Source organism: Nerophis ophidion, linkage group LG12, assembly GCF_033978795.1.
Source record: "Nerophis ophidion isolate RoL-2023_Sa linkage group LG12, RoL_Noph_v1.0, whole genome shotgun sequence".
NCBI lineage: Eukaryota > Metazoa > Chordata > Actinopteri > Syngnathiformes > Syngnathidae > Nerophis > Nerophis ophidion.
The window spans coordinates 8,858,065-8,880,159 of NC_084622.1; the positions used below are offsets into that span (position 1 = coordinate 8,858,065).

The window sequence follows — 22,095 nt, forward strand, 5'->3', positions numbered from 1 at the left end:
CATATTTGATGTTCAAACTGATAAACATTTTTTTTTTTGCAAATCAATAACTTTAGAATTTGATGCCAACAACACATGGCAAAGAAGTTGGGAAAGGTAGCAATAAATACTAATGAGTTGAGGAATGCTCATCAAACACTTATATGGAACATCCCACAGGTGTGCAGGCTAATTGGGAACAGGTGGATGGCATGATTGGGTATGAAAACAGCTTCCCAAAAATGCTCAGTCTTTCACAAGAAAGGATGGGGCGAGGTACACCCCTTTGTCCACAACTGCGTGAGCAAATAGTCAAACGGTTTAAGAACAACGTTTCTTAAAGTGCAATTGCAAGAAATTTAGGGATTTGAACATCTACGGTCCATAATATCATCAAAAGGTTCAGAGAATCTGGAGAAATCACTCCACGTAAGCGGCATGACCATGACCTTCGATCCCTCAGACAGCACTGTATCAAAAACCGACATCAATCTCTAAAGGATATCACTACATGGGCTCAGGAACACTTCAGAAAACCACTGTCACTAAATACAGTTGGTCGCTACATCTGTAAGTGGAAGTTAAAGCTATACTATGCAAAGCGAAAGCCATTTATCAACAACATCCAGAAACGCCGCCGGCTTCTCTGAGCCCGAGATCATCTAAGATGGACTGATGCAAAGTGTAAAAGTGTTCTGTGGTCCACATTTCAAATTGTTTTTCGAAATATTCGACATCGTTTTATCCGGACCAAAGGGGAAGCGAAACATCCAGACTGTTATGGACGCAAAGTTCAAAGCCGGCATCTGTGATGGTATAGGGGTGCATTAATGTCCAAGGCATGGGTAACTTACACATCTGTGAAAACACCATTAATGCTGAAAGGTACATACAGGTTTTGGAACAACATATGCTGCCATCCAAGCGCCGTCTTTTTCATGGACGCCCCTTCTAATTTCAGCAAGACAATGCCAATTCACATTCAGCACGTGTTACACCAGCGTGGCTTTATAAAAAAGAGTGCGGGTAATTTCCTGGTCTGCCTGCAGTCCAGACCTGTCCCCCATCGAAAATGTGTGGCGCATTATGAAGCGTAAAATACGACAGCGGAGACCCCGGACTGTTAAACGACTGAAGCTCTACATAAAAAAAGAATGTGAAAGAATTTCACTTTCAAAACTTTATCAATTAGTTTCCTCAGTTCCCAAAGTGTTGTTAAAAGAAAAGGTGATGTAACACAGTGGTGAACATGCCCTTTCCCAACTACTTTGGCACATGTAGCAGCCATGAAATTCTAAGTTAATTATTATTTGAAAAAAAAAAAAAAGTTTGAGTTTCAACATCAAATATCTTGTCTCTGTAGTGCATTCAATTGAATATGGGTTGAAAAGGATTTGCAAATCATTGTATTCCGTTAATATTTACATGTAACACAATTTCCCAACTCATGTGGAAACGGGGTTATATATATATATATATATATATATATATATATATATATATATAGGAAATACTTGAAATTTGGACACTATGTGCCACTATCAAACATGTTTTTTTGATCATTTAAATTGGTAATACTAATTGTCGGGAGTTTTAACGTGGTCATTATTGTTGTTTATCCTTACATCCCTATTCAGTAGATATTTTATATTAAGATTCTGTCTTGGAGACTTTGCATATGTGACAGATAGATAGATAGATGTAATTGAACACACACATAACGCTACAATGTTGTAAATGGACTGCCGATAAATGCTTTAAAATGTGATACCGGAAATTATTGGTATACATTGATGACTTTTTCAAACGCCGCTGCACGGAGTGGTACACGGACCTCGGGAGAAGTACAGAGCGCCAATAAACCTTAAAGGCACTGCCTTAGCCCAATCACATAATATCTACGGCTTTTCACACACACACAAGTGAATGCAACACATACTTGGTCAACAGCCATACAGGTCACACCGAGGGTGGCCGTATAAACAACTTTAACACTGTTGCAAATACGCGCCACACTGTGAACCCACACCAAACAAGAATGACAAAGACATTTCGGGAGAACATCTGCACCGTAACACAACATAAACACAACTAACAAATACCCATAACCCCTTGCAGCACTAACTCTTCCGGGACGCTACAATATACACCCTCCGCTAGCTCGCTATCTCCTACCCCCCCAACTCAACCTCCTCATGCTCTCTCAAGGAGAGCATGTCCCAAATTCCAAACCGCTGTTGTGAGGCATGTTTGTGACTTCAATAATAAATATGGCAGTGCAATGTTGGCATTTTTTTCCATAACTTGAGTTGATTTATTTTGGAAAACCTTTTTACATTGTGTAATGCATACAGCGGGGCATCACAACAAAATTAGGCATAATAATGTGTTAATTCCACGACTATATATCGGTATCGGTTGATATCGGTAATTAAGAGTTGGACATCTGGTCGCTTATCAAGTTGTTCAGTGTGCAGCAGTAGCTTTGCCTCGGCATGCAACACCTGCTACCCGAGTCTATGGCGCCACAAAGGTTATGTTTTCGCCAGGTGTTGATGTTTGTTAACAACATAACTTTAAAAAGTTATGTACGGATTTTAAACCTGTTCATACAGGGGGAAGGGGACGGCGCCCGGGACAGGTGGACGGAGGAGGGGCTAGGTGGTTGTCAGGAACAGTGTTAATCACTGTGGTGAAGTAGGCCGGCTTCGTCGCGTGAAGAAGCCTACAGTTTATGGTCGTGTTTTCCGTTCTGAATGGCAATGTGCGATATATATTTCAATATTTTTTCCGTAAAGTAAAAACTAAACACAAATTATTCCTAGTTACTTGAGATACTAAGTATGTCATTATTTTGACTTAATAAATATTGACTTACTAAGACAAAATAATGACTAAGTCAAATTAATGACTTGCTGATAAGCATTTGCAAAAAACGTTTCAAAAAAAGAGTTAAAAGTGGGGCCACATGTTGACATATGCACAACTCATCATGTTTAATTTATTACAGCATTTGGGAAGCCTGTAGTTGATCCACAAACCACGTTAAACCCAGATTCCGATCTAACAAAGGTCTTAACTCATTCTCTTTCTATGCCACATCAATGTGGAATGCACTCCCAACAGGCATAAAAGTAAGTGCATCTCTATATTCCTTCAAAACCGCTCTAAAACAACACCTCCAGGCAACTTCAACCCTTTACTAATACCCTCCTCCATTCACATCCCATCTCCCCGGATTATAAACAACTCAAATGTACTTCTAATGTATATACTTGTTCTTATGCTATGTGAACTCACTATGTTCTCTGCTGGCTGTACATATCCTACTGTAAGACCTACACTGTTTCAATCTCCACATTTCTCTGTTGATGCAATTGTTGATGACTGAAGATCTGATATCAACCAAAGCTCCCCACCCACCCCCCGGATTGTAAATAATGTAAATAATTCAATGTACATACTATGATGATTAACTTGTGTGATGAATGTATTATGTTGATAGTATATATTTGTACCATGAATTGATTAACGTGGACCCCGACTTAAACAAGTTGAAAAACTTATTCGGGTGTTACCATTTAGTGGTCAATTGTACGGAATATGTACTGTACTGTGCAATCTACTAATAAAAATATCAATCAATCAAAAAACAATCAATTTTTATTATGTAAATGTTATATTTTTATCAACATGTGATTGCAGGCACCCTGTCATTCAAAACTAGACTGCTACATTACTAATGATTAATGTAACTATAGCTGAAAAAATAGTACAATAGCAATAGGAGAGACTATTCATCCTTGAACACCATGGAGTTCATGTCGGCTTTATGATGCAGTTACATTATTATATCAGATACAGTTTCAGGAAACTCTTAATTTATAATTTGCCTGAGAAGCTGGACAGGACCAAAAAAAAAACAATTTTTTTTTTTTTTTAAAGACTTTAGGCGATTGCTCTTTGTTGCTGCGGGAAACCCTGCAAGTTTAGTTTGGGTTATGTCATTTCTTAATGGGGAAAGACGTTATTGCCTCTTGTTTTCATAGTAGTATTTAAGCCAGCGAGCTTGCGCCTGTCTGTCCGTGAGTTTATCAAAGTGCGACTATCAATCACATTTTTTTAGATGATTTTAATTTAAAAATGGTAATGCATTGGGAGTTTTACCACGGTTATCAATAATATTATTTATCGTTATATCCGTGTATGTAAATGGGTTGAATGGGTTATACTTGTATAGCACTTTTCTACCTTTTTAAGGAACTCAAAGCACTTTGACACTATTTCCATATTCACCCATTCACATACACATTCACACACTGATGGCGGGAGCTGCCATGCAAGGCCCTTACCACGACCCATCAGGAGCAAGGGTGAAGTGTCTTGCTCAAGGACACAACGGACGTGACTCGGATGGTAGAAGGTGGGGATTGAACCAGGAACCCTCAGGTTGTTGGCACAGCCACTCTCCCAACTGCGCCACGACGTCCCCATATGTGACAGTCAACTAGTGTCTTGCTCAAGGCCACAACGGACGTGACTCTGATGGTAAAAGGTGGGGATTGAACCAGGAACCCTCAGGTAGTTGGCACAGCCACTCTTCCATCTGCGCCACGACGTCCCCACAGTCAACTATGTTACAATCCTCAAAATTTGCGGCGAGATGGACATAAACTAATCTCGTAAATTGAAATTAACGTGTGGATTTTGTGGTAGAAACGCCCTCTCAGAGACAGTTAGCTGGCACGACCCGTTAACCATTTACTAACGGTGGCTTCTTTTCTCAGGATGCGGGACAAAGGGAAGCAGAGGGCTCCGCCCCCCAAGAAAGCTCCGCAAGGAGGCGGAAGGAAGGAACGGCAAAGACGACAAATGGAAAAGCCCACACGGCCAAGAAATCAGGTTAGTTTCCAGAATCAACTGATGTGCAGATAAATAAAAATGTGTGTAAAAACTGAAAGTAAGACTGCGAAAAACAACATTAAGTTTACACTGGTCATCAATTTGTTTATTTGATTTAAAAAGCAAGTATAGTTGAGAAAACTATTTACAGTTGTGATCAAAATTATTCAACCCCCACACAATTTTGGTGTTTTAGCAAGTTGGACATTTATTGCGTATTTTGTTCATAGTCATATCAAATAAAGATGTGTCAATGCAACTTAAATTGTAACACTGTATTTCACAAAATACCAAAAAAAAGGCATTTTTGTTACTATCTCATTGACAAAATGATTCAACCCCTTAGTTACATGCATCTTTAGTACTTAGTAGAACACCCTTTGGCAGTAATGACATCCTTCAAACGTGATACAAAACCGGACACAAGCTTCTTGCAACCATCTACAGGTATTTTAGCCCATTCCTCTTGGGCAAAGGCCTCCAGTTCATTCATATTCTTGGGCTTGCGTGCTGCAACTGCCTTCTTCAAGTCCCACCACAGGTTTTCTATAGGATTTAGGCCTGGCGACTGTGAAGGCCACTCCAGAGTCTTCCAGCCCTTCTTCTGCAACCACTCTGATGTTGATTTGGAGGTATGCTTGGGATCGTTGTCCTGTTGGAAGGTCCAACGTCTCCCAAGCCTCAGCTTCGTCACTGACTTCATGACATTTGCAGCTAATATATCCTGGTAGGAAATAGAATTCATAATGCTGTGAACGCGCTGGAGATTCCCGGTACCTGAGGCAGAGAAACAGCCCCAGCCCACGATTGACCCCCCACCATGCTTAACAGTAGGAAAGGTGTTCTTCTCTTTGTAAACTTAATTTTTTCTCCTCCACACATAATGTTGATTCATAGGTCCAAAGAGTTCCAGTTTTGTCTCATCACTCCATAGAACAGTTTCCCAAAACCTTTGGGGTTTGTCCAGATGATTTTTGGCATACTGGAGTCTATTTTTTTGTGCCTGGTAGTCAGAAGTGGGGTGCGCCTGGAAGTTCTGGCATGGAGGCCTTCATCTCGTAGTGCGTGCCTTATTGTCTGGGACGAAACCTGCGTTCCCCCCTCTGCAATGTCCTGTTGTAGTTCCTCAGCTGTTACCCTGGGGTTTTTCACCGGTGTTGTCTAGAACAATGTTTTTCAACCTTTTTTGAGCCAAGGCACATTTTTTGCGTTGGAAAAACCCAGAGGCACACCACCAGCAGAAATCACTAAAAAACGAAACTCAGTTGACAGTAAAAAGTCGTCGCCGCAATTGTTGGATATGACTTTAAAGCATAACCAAGCATGCATCACTATAGCTCTTGTCTCTAAGTAGGTGTACTGTGACCACCTGTCAAATCACGCACTAACTTATTTTGTATTTTTTTCGTTTTTCCTGTGTGTAGTGTTTTACTTCTTGTCTTGCGCTTCTATTTTTTTTGGTATTTTCCTGTAGCAGTTTCATGCCTTTCTTTGAGCGATATTTCCCGCATCTACTTTGTTTTAGCAATCAAGAATATTTCAGTTGTTTTTACCCTGTGATGAGGTGGCGACTTGTCCAGGGTGTACTTTGCATTCCGCCCGATTGTAGCTGAGATAGGCTCCAGCGCCCCCCGTGACCATGAAGGGAATAACCGGCAGAAAATCACAGTATGCAAACCTCAGACAATTTTAAGGAAAGGCACTGAGGTCAGAAATCTCCCGGTAAATTCGGGGAGGTCGGCAAGTTTACAGCTGAGCCACACCCGAGTGATCAAAGAGCCGCTTGCGGCTCCGGAACCGCGGGTTGCCGACCTCTGGTATATAGGTATATAAGGTATGTAGAGGATAGGCGTAATATGATCAAACTTTCTTGTTCTTGTCAAAAGTCTAGCAGCCGCATTTTGTACCAACTGTAATATTTTAATGCTAAACATAGGAAGACCTGAAAATAATAGGTTACAGTAATCGAGAAGAGATGTAACGAACGCATGGATAATGATCTCAGCGTCGTTAGTGGACAGAATAGAGCAAATTTTTAGCGATATTACGGAGATGAAAGAAGGCCGTTTTAGTAATGCTTTTAATGTGTGGCTCAAAGGAGAGATTTGGGTCGAAGATAATACCCAGATTCTTTACAGAGTCTCCTTGTTTAATTGTTTGGTTGTTAAATGTTAAAGTTGTATTTTTAAATAGAGGTCGGTGTCGAGAAGAACCGATAATCAGCATTTCCGTTTTTTGGGCGTTGAGTTGCAAAAAGTTAGCGGACATCAATTGTTTAGTTTCATTAAGACAGTCCTCCAGCTGACTACAATCCTGTGTTTTGGTCAGCTTTAGGGGGATGTAGAGTTGGGTATCATCAGCATAACAGTGAAAGCTAACTCCGTATTTGCGTATAATGTCAACGACAACATGACTGCCAATTGTTTATTGCGTCTCTTGGACTGCTTTTTGTGCATGTGCCGTAAGTGACATGCTTGAACGCCAAACAAATTCCTTGGACTGACAAGCAGTTTTTATTCATTATAATTAGTAATTGTGAAAATTATAGACATTTAAGGGCGGCATGGCCTGGTGGGTTGAGCGGCCATGCCAGAAACCTGAGGGTTGCAGGTTCGCTCCCCGCCTATTGACATCCAAATCGCTGCCGTTGTGTCCTTGGGCAGGACATTTCACCCTTGCCCCCTGTGCTGCTCATACTGGTGAATGAATGATGAATGAATGATAGGTGGTGGTGGGAGGGGCTGTAGGCGCAAACTGGCAGTCACGCTTCCGTCAGTCTACCCCAGGGCAGGTTTAAATGAATGATAGGTTCCCACCTCTCTGTGAGCATTTTGAGTATCTAATAATAGAAATGCGTGATATAAATCTAATCCATTATTATTATTATTCCATTTTAAAAAAGTACTGTATTTTCCGGACCATAGAGCGCACTGGACTATAAGGCGCACAGCCGATGAATGGTCTGTTTTTTAAATATTTTTTATTAGACGCACCGGATTATAGGGTGCATTTATGGATTATTATTTTTTTCTAAATGTAAAATACTTCCTTGTTGTCTACATGACATGTGATGGTGGTTCTTTGGTCAAAATGTTGCATAGATGATGTTTTACACATCATCTTCAAGCCGCTTTCTGACAGTCGCTTCTGGACATGCCGTTTTGTGGGCGGTTTTATTTACGTGCCTCCACTTCGACAGCGTCTTCTCCCCCTTAATCTTTGTTGTAGCGGTGTAGCGTGCAAGGACTGGAGTGGAAGAAGTGTCAAAAGATGTAGCTAACTGTCTTAATGACATTCAGACTTTACTTCATCAATAACATAGCAGCAAGACCTCATCCGGAAACAACAACATAAAAAATGTGTCCCGTGAAAAAACGTACAACCGGAACTGTAATAACTAAAGTTCCTTGGGTGAATAAGGAATACGCCGTTATGTTTTAGTGCAGTGGTTCTTAACCTGAGTTCGATTGAAGAGTTTGGCAGAGTAGGTCGAGACACATCCAACTCATCCTTTTCTACCGCTTATTCCCCTTTGGGGTCGCGGGGGGCGATGGTGCCTATCTCAGCTACAATCGGGCGGAAGGCGGGGTACACCCTGGACAAGTCGCCACCTCATCGCAGGGCCAACAAAGATAGACAGACAACATTCGCACTCACATTCACACACTAGCGCCAATTTAGTGTTGCCAATCAACCTGTCCCCAGGTGCATGTCTTTGGAAGTGGGAGGAGGCCGTAGTACCCGTAGGGAACCCAGGCATTCACAGGGAGAACATGCAAACTCCACACAGAAAGATCCCGAGCCCGGGATTGAATCCTGACTACTCAGGACCTTCGTATTGTGAGGCAGCCGCACTAACCCCTCTTCCACTGTAAAAGGAGCACAAAGTATAACTAAAATATTCTCCCTATCGGCATATTATGGATACCCCCAAACAATGTTCCCTCTAATTTTCCATCTGATTTGCAGATGTGTAATTTGTCATGGTTCATGCACAGTTCATTTTGTGAAACATTGTTTTGTATTTGAAAAAAGAAATTGGGCGAGTTAAATGACAAATATAAGTAAGAACTTAGAAATAGCAACAGTGGAGGATGAATGTCACATAACAACTTTTCAGGATTTATGCAGATCCCAAATACAGATCAGCAGGTACCAGAAGGTAAAAAAAGTTGCTTTTGCATAATATTGCGAAACAAAACGCCGGATGATATGTTTTACCTTAAACACACATCTTAATAATACTCCTATGTTTAATGCAGCGACAATCCTTCAATTGATGCGGCTTCATAGCTTACCAAAGTCGTACTAAAACATTTTGATGGATTTTCGAGCACCGTGTGTAAGGTTCTATATTCTCAATGGAACATTTAAACCGAGGAGTTCCCATGTTCTCCCCATGACTGCGTGGGTTCCCTCCGGGTACTCCGGCTTCCTCCCACCGCCAAAGACATGCACCTGAGGATAGGTTGATTGGCAACACTAAATTGGCCCTAGTGTGTGAATGTTGTCTGTCTATCTGTGTTGGCCCTGCGATGAGGTGGCGACTTGTCCAGGGTGTACCCCGCCTTCCGCCTGAATGCAGCAGAGATAGGCTCCAGCACCCCCCGCGAACCCAAAAGGAACAAGAGGTAGAAAATGGATGGATGGTGTTGTTTACTTGATACCCATCATAGTGCAGCCGACACTTATCTCTTATGTTTGACTGCCATCTACTGGTCACACTTATCATTACACTATGTACCAAATAGAAGAGCTTCGAGGTCGGTAAGCTCAACCAAACTTATTCCTTACATTAGGCGCACCCGGTTATTAGGCGCACTGTCGACTTTTGAGGAAAAGAAATAGGTGTGCCTAATAGTCTAGAAATAGTTTTATTAGACCATTAATGTTAACATTGCAAACAGTGTCTTTAAAGGCGTTGACTAAATTTGCTGTGAATCTACAAAGCATCTGTATTCATAAATGCGTATCAATTATTCTACTTAAGTACTAATAATTCTGTTAAGATCATTTTTTTTTATTAGATTGTAATAATTGAAGCACTTTAAGAAAAAATCATAATATAGATAATAATAATGGTTATTGTTTTTAATCATTTTGAATTTTAGCTGACAACTTGTTTTTACACTTGTTCCCGAAGCAACTGTTACACAATGGTGGTGCATTGATTAGTCATTTTTTTAAAGTGTCATAATTCTTTGAAATTCTTATAGGATCGTACGGTATATCGGTACTAGTATAGAACAGCAATACTAATTAATCATATTTGGTACTATATCGCCTCTAAAAAGTACCGGTCCCCGCCCCTTGACTTTGTGTTGTCACGTTGCGACATTGCTGTTTTTACTAGCAGAGGAGCATGTTCGGCAGCGCACAATCACGGAGTACTCGCAAGCAGACACAGTGTGCAGACAGAAAAGGGAGAACGGACGCATTTTGGCTTAAAAACTGAAGATAAAGGTGAAGTTATAACACTGAAACACCCTACAAGAGTTGCTTTAAGACAGCTAGCACCATTTTAGCTACCTCTAAATCACTAATTCTCGCCTCCTGGGCGACAAATGAAGTAAGTTTCTTACAAGTATTATTATCACAGCAGGACAAGAAATAGCTAAGGAGCGTATCTAGTCGATACTACGATGATTACATCAATATTTTTTAGCATCACAAATCTTTTTTCCTTATATTTTTTAAATTTTATATTATGTTTATAAACTCAGTAAATACGTCCCTGGACACATGAGGACTTTGAATATGACCAATGTTTGATCCTGTAACTACTTGGTATCGGATCTATACACAAATTTGTGGTATCGTCCAAAACTAATGTAAAGTATCAAACAACAGAAGAATAAGCGATTATTACATTTTAACAGAAGTGTAGATAGAATATGTTAAAAGAGAAAGTAAGTAGATATTAACAGTAAATGAACAAGTGGATTAATAATCAATTTTTACAGTTTGTCCTTAATAATGGTGACAAAATAATAAATAAATAAATAAATGGGTTGTACTTGTATAGCGCTTTTCTACCTTCAAGGTACTCAAAGCGCTTTGACACTATTTCCACATTCACACACTGATGGAGGGAGCTGCCATGCAAGGCGCCAACCAGCACCCATCAGGAGCAAGGGTGAAGTGTCTTGCTCAGGACACAACGGACGTGACGAGGTTGGCTCTAGGTGGGGTTTGAACCAGTAACCCTCGGGTTGCGCACGGCCACTCTTCCACTGCGCCACGCCGTCCCTTTAGGTAGATAGGTAGATAAATGATACAATATGTCATTGCGTACGTCAGCAGACTAATTAGGAGCCTTTGTTTGTTTACTTACTACTAAAAGACAAGTTGTCTAGTATGTTCACTATTTTATTTATGTATAAATTGTTCTTTTGTTGCAGTAAGAAACGTATGTTTATTGTACTGTAAGATTTTTTTGTTAAAAATAAAGCCAATAATGCCATTTTTTGTGGTCCCCTTTATTTGGAAAAATATCAAAATACATTTTGGTATTGGGACAACCCTACATTCTTAATAGGCATACTTTGACTGGTTATAAGTGTCAAAAACTGTTCTTTTCAACTGGTAACTCTTTTCAGTTTTGATTGAGGCATTCATTTCTCAGTGTTTAGAACTGTGGTTGTAGTTAACATAGTTAACGTTGTAGTTATTGCTTAATGACATCAACCAGATATATTTGGTTATGTGCCTATTACTCTTATTGTTCTTTTTTTTTCCAGAATATTAAAGCTCCAAATAAGCCCCAGAGGAAAGGATCGGACCGTTTTGACAGCCTTGTGGAGCAGTACAAGAAGAAACTTCTCTCAAAAACGGAGAAAAACTCTGGTATGAGAAATAACAAGTGGTTTGATCGTTAATTTAAACGCAAAGTTTGTCGTCTGTACTTGAAGGCGACGTCGGTGATGCTGATTTTAGATATGGTTTTAAACTTTACAATGTGAAACCATGTTGTCCCACCACCAGCGAAGCAAACACATTTTTATTATACTTGTAAGCTTTTTATTAAATATATCAAAACAATTGGGTGTGCATTATTATTATTATTATTATTATTATTATATTATTATCATTATTGTGTTGGCCCTGCGATGAGGTGGTGACTTGTCCAGGGTGTACCCCGCCTTCCGCCCGATTATAGCTGAGATAGGCGCCAGCGCCCCCCGCGACCCCAAAAGGGAATAAGTGGTAGAAAATGGATGGATGGATCATTATTACTATTATCTGTTTGTCTATGGCAGGGGTCACCAACCTTTTTGAAACCAAGAGCTACTTCTTGAGTACTGATTAATGCGAAGTCTACCAGTTTGATACACACTTAAATAAATTGCCAGAAATAGCCAATTTGCTCAATTTACCTTTAACTCTGTTATTATTAATAATTAATGATATTTATCTTTGTGGAAACACTGATCATCTTAATGATTTCTCACAATAAATATATATTTTTGATGACATGTTTTAAATAGGCCCTGCGATGTGGTGGCGACTTGTCCAGGGTGTATCCCGCCTTCCGCCCGATTGTAGCTGAGATAGGTGCCTGCGCCCCCCGCAACCCCAAAAGGGAATAGGCGGTAGAAAATGGATGGATGGATGGTTGTTTTAAATAGGTTAAAATCCAATTTGCACTTTGTTTGAATATATAACAAATTGGACCAGGCTATATTTCTAACAAAGACAAATCATTATGTCTTCTAGATTTTCCAGAACAGATTTTTTTTAAGAAATTCAAAAGACTTGTAATAAGATTTAAATTTGATTCTATAGATTTTCTTGATTTGCCAGAATATATTTTTTTTATTTTAATCATAATAAGTTTGAAGAAATATTTCACAAATATTCTTTGTCAAAAAAACAGAAGCTAAAATGATAATTAAATAAAAATATATTTATTATTTTTTACAATAAAAAAAACAAAATACTTGAACATTGATTTAAATTGTCAGGTAAGAAGAGGAAGGAATGTAAAAGGTAAAAAGGTATATGTGTTTAAGTCATTTTTAAGGTTGTATTTTTTCTCTAAAATTGTCTTTCTGAAAGTTGTAAAAAGCAAATTAAAAAAAATAAATGAATTTATTTAAACAAGTGAAGACCAAGTCTTTAAAAATATTTTCTTGGATTTTCAAATTCTATTTGAGTTTTGTCTCTCTTAGAATTAAAAAAATCGAGCAAAGCGAGACCTGCTTGCTAGTAAATAAATACAATTTAAAAAGTAGAGGCAGCTCACTGGTAAGTGCTGCTATTTGAGCTGTTTTTAGAATAGGCCAGCGGGCGACTCATCTGGTCCTTACGGGCTACCTGGTGCCCGCGGGCACCGCGTTGGTGACCCCTGGTCTACGGTCATTAGAAAAAGTCACTTCATGAAACATGTTTTTTTTTTCCTTAAATAGTTATCAATAGTGTTTATTAAAAAAAATACAGTACAAAAATATACAAAAGGCGCATTTAAAGGCTACAAACAGGAAGAGCTGTGTGTGAATCTGTGATCTCTCCCAGCACAGATGAGCATTTGGAATTTACCGCGACTGTCTTTGCAGAAAAAAGTAAATACAATATATAAATAAATCCGAGCATTTAAATACGTGTGCATTAAAGATGAGTTTTTCAGCATTTCTCCAGCTGGTCCATGTTGTGCAGCAGCTGACCGAGCAGCTCCTTCACTCTCATGAGCGCCTCCATGCTTACGGTGAGGACGAAGGCTCGCTGACTCTGCAGCCGTTGCAGTGGACCGGATACTGACGGCTTGGGCTTGGAGTCGTTGCAGTGACCCCGCCTCCACTGCACCAGGTAACCCTTCAGGGACGAGATATCCGTCTTGACCTGGCACACATTCAGGGAGTCCGAGATGAGGTCGTTGTAGCCCTCCAGGAGCGCCACCACCGAGGACAGCCCGTCCAGTTGGTCCGCGGGCGACGCCAACGTCACGCCGGCGGGAGCCTGCGCCAAGATGGCGGCAATAAGTCAAGTTTGTCGGTTGATTGTTATTTCATGATGCTCATCCTGAGAGCGTTACCTGGATGTTTGTATTCAGCCTCACAACCAGCTGCTCGGCCATCCGTTTCACCTTGGCTTTAATCCTCATGGCGTCCGTCGGCAGGGACACAGCCGTGGTCATGCTCAGCACGTGGGAGAAGGACACCAGGAAGGCCAAGGTGACGTAGTCCATGTTTGCTCACTTTTATTTTCTGAGAGAAACACAAACATTAGATATGATGGAATAGAATAGAATACAATAGTTTTATTTGTCATTATTACAGTGAACAGGTTCAAATTTGCATACACAATAATTGAGTACTATAAGTACAAACCCCGTTTCCAAATGAGCTTGGAAATTGTGTTAAATGTAAATATAAACGGAATAAAATGATTTGCAAATCCTTTTCAACCCATATTCAGTTGAATATGCTACAAAGACAACATATTTGATGTTCAAACTAAAAACATTTTTATTTGCAAATAATCATTAATTTTAGAATTTGATGCCAGCAACACGTGACAAAGAAGTTGGGAAAGGTGGTCATAAATACTGATAAAGTTGAGAAATGCTCATCAAACACTTATTTTGGACACCCCACAGGTGTGCAGGCTAATTGGGAACAGGTGGGTGCCATGTTTGGATATAAAAACAGCTTACCAAAAAATGCTCAGTCTTTCACAAGAAAAAATGGGGCGAGGTACACCCCTTTGTCCACAACTGCGTGAGCAAATAGTCAAACAGTTTAAGAACAATGCTTCTCAAAGTGAAATTGCAAGAAATTTAGGGATTTCAACATCTATGGTCCATAATATCATCAAAAGGTTCAGAGAATCTGGAGAAATCACTCCACGTAAGCGGCATGGCCGGAAACCAACATGGAATGACCGTGACCTTCAATTCCTCAGACGGCACTGTATCAAAAACCGACATCAATCGCTAAAGGATATCACCACATGGGCTCAGGAACACTTCAGAAAACCACTGTCACTAAATACAGTGTGTCGCTTTATCTGTAAGTGCAAGTTAAAGCTCTACTCTGCAAAGCGAAAGCCATTTATCAACAACATCCAGAAACACCGCCGGCTTCTCTGGGCCCGAGATCATCTAAGATGGACTGATGCAAAGTGGAAATGTGTTCTGTGGTCTGACGAGTTTTTGGAAATATACAACATCATGTCATCCGGACCAAAGGGGAAGCAAACCATCCGGACTGTTATCGACCCGAAGTTCAAAAGCCAGCGTCTGTGATGGTATGGAGTTCCATTAGTGCCCAAGGCATGGGTAACTTACACATCTGTGAAGGCACAATTAGTGCTGAAAGGTACATACAGGTTTTGGAACAACATATGCTGCCATCTAAGCGCTGTCTTTTTCATGGACGCCCTTTCTTATTTCAGCAAGACAATGCCAAGCCACATTCAGCATGTGTTACAACAGTGTGGCTTCGTAAAAAAGAGAGTGCAGGTACTTTCCTGGCCCGCCTGCAGTCCAGACCTGTCTCCCATCGATAATGTGTGGCGCATTATAAAGCGTAAAATATGACAGAGACTGAAGCTCGACATAAAACAAGAATGGGAAAGAATTCCACTTACAAAGCTTCAACAATTAGTTTCCTCAGTTCCCAAACGTTTATTGAGTTTTGTTAAAAGAAAAGGTGATGTAACACAGTGGTGAAAATGCCCTTTCCCAGCTACACGGCTGCACGTGTTGTGTTGCAGCCAAAAAATTCCAAGTTAATTATTATTTGCAAAAAAAATGTATAAAGTTTATGAGTTTGAACATCACATATCTTGTGTTTGTCGTGCATTCAATTGAATATGGGTTGAAAAGGATTTGCAAATCACTGTATTCCGTTTATATTTACATCTAACACAATTTCCCAACTCATATGGAAATGGGGTTTGTACTAAAGATAAAAAAGAAGATATATATATATATATATATATTCACACATGTATATAGCCATACATATGCATATATATAAATATACACATATAACATTATTATGATGCATGTCCTTTTATTTATTTCCCTTCATCCCACATTTTCGCGTCACGTATCGTCCAATGACAAAGACCGTGAACTGTCTAAATGCAGACATCTGCTGAGGTATTGCTATCCCGATTTGGATTGTACATAACTTTAGCACACAATGCATGACTGCAAAGTATTGTAGTACACTGCAAAAACTGAAATCTAAGTAAGATTAAATATCTCACATTAGGGTGATGGTTGCTTATTTTCTGTCTGATTAGATCATTCTTCCCACTAAGCAGATTTTATGTTAGTGTCTTACTTGTTTTAAGTGCTGAGATTTGATGACCTATATTGAGTAAAACATGCTTGAAATTAGAATGTCGACTGTTGCAAAGCTGTGTCATCAACACTCACAAGTATAAAACTACTTTTTTAAAGTAATCATTTCTTATTTCAAGCATGAAAAAAAAAATCATGACTTTGACACAATTGTGAAGTGACGTGATTTATATTTATATAGCGCTTTTCTGTAGTGACTCAAAGCACTTTTACATAGCGAAACCCAATATCTAAGTTACATTAAACCAGTGTGGGTGGCACTGGGAGCAGATGGATAAAGTGTCTTGCCCAAGGACACAATGGCAGTGACGAGGATGGCTGAAGCGGGGATCGAACCTGGAACCCTCAAGTTGCTGGCACGGCCACTCTACCAACCGAGCTATTCTGCCCCAATTGTGTCTCATAACAGATGACAGCCAAATGAACTTTGTTGTTTTATTTTCAATGAAACAAGAGAAAATAGGTACTCATATAGTAGTACAGTTGTTATTAGTGAAAATATACTTATTTTACGGTATTTTTAGGTTCATTGAGGTTGGCTAATTTTACTTGTTTTTTAAAGTCTTGATAAGCCAAATTTCCTTGTTCTATTGGCAGATAATTTTGCTTAGTTCAGATAAAATACACCATATTTTTTTTTCTTGTTTTTGAACACTGACTTTTTTAAGTGTAATTAATATTACTAATAATTGTACACTTTTTTAAATTTGTTATCCCTCGCCACTCTGAGCTGCAAATATTGCGGTTTCACCACTTTGCATGTTTTCTTTAAATTTTTTTCAAAGCATATATTGCGGTCAAAATTAAGCACGACCAAGCTTTCAAGTTGCTAAATGAGTTAAAAATGGTAGTAATTGCCACACTGCAAAAAGTCAGTGTTCAAAAACAAGAAAAAAAACACACAAAGGGTATTTCATTTGAATTTAAAAAAAATTATCTGCCAATAAAACAAGAAAATTCGGCTTGTCCAGACTTTCCAAAAACAAGTAAAATCAAAGCTCCAAGCATCGTTGGTCGGGCCCGCTTCTGCTGCTGCCCCTGCGACCCAAGCCCTCGTCTAAGTCAGACCTACATAGAGGTTTTTGTTTCATGTCTACGACATTCTTAACTGAAGTTACAAGCAGTTTTGTCTGTGTATTTTCCTAACGGGGCGCAATTTTTATTTTTTTATTTTTTATTAAATGTCAATTTTCGCCAGTCCTGATGTGTGTGTAAAATTTGGTGAGTTTTAAAGCATGTTAAGGGGGTCAAATTACAGCTTGGCGTTTCTGGATGTTGTTGATAAAAGGCTTTCGCTTTGCATAGTAGAGCTTTAACTTGCACTTTGTAGTATTTTAAGGGGGTCAAATTATAGCTCAAAAAGGCAAAAATGAAATTTTTTAGGTAACTTTGTGCAGGGTTCTTTGAAGGCTCGTAACATCAAAACCGGAGCAGTTTTTAAAACTCTGTGAATAACTTTTAATCAGAACGGTTCAATCTCTGTCCCGTGCGAGTTTGAAGCCGACACGACAAACACGCTCAGAGGAGATAATGTTTGAAAAAAGGTGACGGGTTTTTACAAAACTTTTGGTTTCAAGGGGTAATTGCCAACTTCCTGTTGATTTTTGCTGAAAGTTGTCAATGGTTAAAATGCAGGTCTAAGTGAGACCTACGTAGAGGTTTTTGTTTCATGTCTCTCTGACGTTCCTACCGGAAGTTACAAGCAGTTTTGTCGTTTTTTTCTGTGTTTTATTCCTAGGGGGCGCTAGAGCGCAATTTTGAGTTTTTTTTTTTTTTTTATTAGATCGCAATTTTGGCCAGTCCTGATGTGTGTGTCCAGTTTGGTGAGTTTTGAAGCATTTTAAGGGGGTCAAATTACAGCTCAAAGAGGCAAAAATGACATTTTTTTAGGAAAATTTATTTTGAAAGGGTTTTTGCCAACTTCCTGTTGATTTTTGTTGAAGAAAGTGAGTGTATGAAATCAAGGTCTAAGTTAGACCGACATAGAGGTTTTTGTTTCATGTCTGTACGACATTTCTAACGGAAGTTACAAGCAGTTTTGTCTGTGTTTTCTTCCTAGGGGGCGCTAGAGCGCAATTTTTATTTTTGGGGTTTGGTTGCTTAATAAGTTGGGAAGGTTTGCCCTACCGATGTGTGTGTGAAATTTGGTGAGTTTTGAAGCATGTTAAGGGGGTCAAATTATGGCGCGAAGGTGCGTAATACGAAATACAATAGGGTCCTCTGTCCCTATTGTACCACTAAGGACATTGCGGTCCCTAATTAGCTAACCTCAATAAACCCAAAAATACTGTAAAATAAGTATATTCTCACTAATAACAGTTGCACTTTTCTTGGTAGAAAAAAAAATGAGACCTTTTTGCTCAATATGTTGAAAAATATTCTAAATGAAGTAAATGCTAGTACCATTATCTTGACATAAAGATATTCGTTCGGCATCATGATTTTTTTCATGCCTGAAGTAAGAAAGTCTTACTTTAAAAAAGTAGTTTTATACTTGTGAGTGTTGATGACACAGCTTTGCATCAGTTTTCAAGCATGTTTTACTCAATAAAGGTCATAAAATCTCAGCTACAAGCTGTAATATTTTACTGAGATCATTTAGGACCAAAACCCTTAAAACAAGTAAAACATTAACATAAAATCTGCTTAGTGAGAAGAATTGTCTTATCAGACAGAAAGTAAGCAAATATCACCCTTATTTAAGATATTTAATCTTACTTACATTTCAGTTTGTGTAGTGCACTAGAGGAGACCAAACCAATCAGTATCGTGGCCACTGATTGGCTCAGCCTCATTTAGCATTATTATATTGCATTAAAAGAATGTAAAGATGACTAAAGGGTGACATTTCATGTCCAGAGGGCTCTCATAATATTTAAGATTGATAATACACAAATAAAACAGGCAACAGATTCAAAATATGAAAATACTATTACCTGCTGCATGTAGCATGCATTTGTTTTTATTTTAATTCACGATTCACAATTTAAATAAAAACATACTTAAAATGGACCACACAGAGGTCCTGGAGGATACTATTTATTTGTCAAAAAAAATAGAAAATGCAGATTTCAATAATATATTTTATGTACAGTACCGGCCAAAAGTTTGGACACACCTTATTTATTTTTATGACTATTCACATTTTAGATTGTCACAGAAGGCCTCAAAACTATGAATGAACACATGTGGAGTTATGTACTTAACAAAAAAGGTGAAATACTTGAAACATGTTTTATATTCTAGTTTCTCCAAAATTGCCCTGATTAATTTTTTGCACACTCTTGGCATTCTCTCCATGAGCTTCAAGAGGTAGTCACTTAAAATGCTTTTCACTTCACAGGTGTCACAGTTTCGATGCCTTCAGTGACAATCTACAATGTAAATAGTCATGAAAATGAAGAACAGGAATTGAAATGAGAAGGTGTGTCCAAACTTTTGGCTTGTACTGTACATAATTATATTAACATCCTAAGTAATATTATACTAAAAATTATAGTTAATTTTTATTTTAGTTTATAGTATTTATAAATAAAAAATTGGAAAGTAACAAATAGGTAGAGAAATTATCTCATAAGTACCACAGATCAAAATGAATAATGACCTAAATCAAATCAATTGAGCCAATTGAACATAAAACACTATCACTCGAGTCACATGACTACTTATCCACAGGCATGCAGAGAAATGAAGGAAATAGTTTAAAAGTAATGACATAATTCCGTACTCACACTTTTACCCTCATAACTAATAGCTGATGTCGGTAACCGTAACCAACAAGGATGCTTTTACAGCTCAATACAACATTTAAGCGTCCCATAAAAAAAAGGCATGTATTTTACAAACACACATTAAAATGGAGCTGAGAAGAAAGTTGCGCTTACCTTTACTTGGTTGTGTGTCCACTGTTGGGCGTCCATCAGCATATCTTATAGTGGTGGGATGTTGAGTCATCTCTTACTCATCTCTTTCCCCAACCATTCCCCCCCCCCCCCCCCCCTTGTCCATCCCCTCACCTAGCTCTTCCCATCGCACCCCCCTGGTTGCAATGCAGAGAGGGGCGGGGTAAATATGCAACAAAATTTTCGGAACAATTACCGCGCCATTTTTGAGTCAGGGGTCAAAAATGCCTCCAAATGCGTCCTTAATGTTCTTTGAAGAAGCATAGCTCATGGATTTCCAATGCCTAATTAACCCAAAACCTATTAACAACAGTTTCATTTCACATAAAGTCCCACGTGCAAATAATCACCGTACGTGTTTTATGCTGTGTTGACCTCCTCTGTCTGTGGCTCATTCTAAATATTGCCCAACGCCACTAGGTCAGGTCTATTTGTTTAGAAAGAAACTTCACACAAGGCGAGTCGCTGAACTCTGCCGTAGATTATCATTCAGGAAAAATCCATCTACAATGTCAAAGATTATTGAGTTATCAAATTAATTATAATTGTATTTATTTGTTTTATTTCTGATATTATGTTGTAATATGTAATTTCGCTGTGCATGCGTATAGTGCAGGGGTCGGGAACCTTTTTGGCTGAGAGAGCCATGGAAGCCAAATATTTTAAAATGTATTTCCATGAGAGCCGTATAATATTTTTTAACACTGAATACAACTAAATGCGTGCCTTTTTAAGTAAGACCAACATTTTTAGAGCATAATAAGTCTCTTATTCTTTTTAATAACATTGATATTCTAAAGTTAACCAATGATAATTGAAATACTTCTCACCATTAATGCGACTTCTTGAACAAGTGCGGTAGGAAACGGATGGATGGATTAAAATGCATGAAATGTTTTATATTTTAAATGTTATTTTTAGCACTATGATTACCAGCGGAATTATTCATAATTATGCTGTTAAGCAATGTCAGCTAAGATTTATCTGAGAGCCAGATGCAGTCATCAAAAGAGCCACATCTGGCTGGCGAGCCATAGGTTCCCTACCCCTGGTATGGTGACAGTAAAATACATTTTGTTCTACAGTGGAGGGGAGTGGCTGGGTTGGTAGAGCGGCTGTGTCAGCAACTTGAGGGTTCCAGGGTGGAAACCCGCTTTTGCCATCCCAGTCACGGCCGTTGTGTCCTTGGGCAAGTCACCTAACCCACCTGCTTCTAAGCGCCACCCCGCATTGGTTTAAATGTGGTTTAAATATATAGATAATACATACATAAGTGTGCGTGTGTGTGTACTGTATGTATGTACTGTATGTATATATATATCTGTATGTATGTATGTACTATATGTATATACATATATGTATGTATGTACTATATGTATATACATATATGTATGTATGTACTATATGTATATACATATATGTATGTACTGTATGTAAATATGTGTATATGTATGTACTGTATGTATATACAGTATGTGTATATATATGTGAATATGTATGTATATATATGTATGTATGTATGTATGTATGTGTATATAGGTATGTGTGTATATGTATGTATGTATGTATGTATGTATGTGTATGTATAAAATGTGTGTATAAATATGTGTATATGTATGTATGTGTGTATATGTATATACATGTGTATATTTATGTACGTATATGTATAAGTGTATGTATGAGTGTATATGTATGAAATTGTGTGTATGTATATATGTATGTATGCATATGTATGTATGTAAATGTGTATATATGTGTGTATATGTATGTACTTGTCTGTATATATGCATGTATATGTGTATATGTATGTATGTATATATTTGTATATATGTATGTATATATATATATATATATGTATGTATGTATATATCTATATGTATGTAGATATGTGTATAAAAGTATGTATGTGTTTGTGTATATATATAATATATATATATTTGTATATATATTTTTTATATATATATGTATGTATGTATATAAGTATGTATGTATGTGTATATA

At 38.4% G+C, this 22,095-nt stretch overlaps 2 protein-coding genes across 2 annotated transcripts in view; one reads left to right on the forward strand and one right to left on the reverse strand.

Annotated features, from left to right (window-relative positions):
* Window positions 1–11,922, forward strand: part of rbm28 (RNA binding motif protein 28) — a 30,714-nt gene extending 18,792 nt beyond the window's left edge. Inside the window, exons 19-20 of the mRNA XM_061916785.1 lie at window positions 4,767–4,881; window positions 11,622–11,922. Coding sequence (XP_061772769.1) covers window positions 4,767–4,881; window positions 11,622–11,759 — 253 coding nt within the window. The 3' untranslated portion in view covers window positions 11,760–11,922. The remainder of the gene's footprint in view (window positions 1–4,766; window positions 4,882–11,621) is intronic.
* Window positions 11,923–13,286: 1,364 nt separating this feature from the next.
* Window positions 13,287–20,175, reverse strand: LOC133563772 (leptin-like). Its single transcript, XM_061918061.1, has 3 exons — window positions 20,077–20,175; window positions 13,913–14,084; window positions 13,287–13,836 (listed from the first exon to the last, which is right to left on the reverse strand). Exons 2-3 carry the CDS (start codon window positions 14,063–14,065, stop codon window positions 13,504–13,506), a joined length of 486 nt encoding a protein of 161 aa, XP_061774045.1. The 5' UTR covers window positions 14,066–14,084; window positions 20,077–20,175; the 3' UTR covers window positions 13,287–13,503.
* Window positions 20,176–22,095: the final 1,920 nt, after the last annotated feature.

Bases quoted from the DNA above. Each gene is read 5' to 3' on its own strand.
- LOC133563772 (XM_061918061.1), bottom strand. From the start codon at position 14,065: ATGGACTACGTCACCTTGGCCTTCCTGGTGTCCTTCTCCCACGTGCTG. The intron at 13,837-13,912 runs GTAACGCTCTCA...ATCTTGGCGCAG, and splicing joins GGCTGAATACAAACATCCAG to GCTCCCGCCGGCGTGACGTT.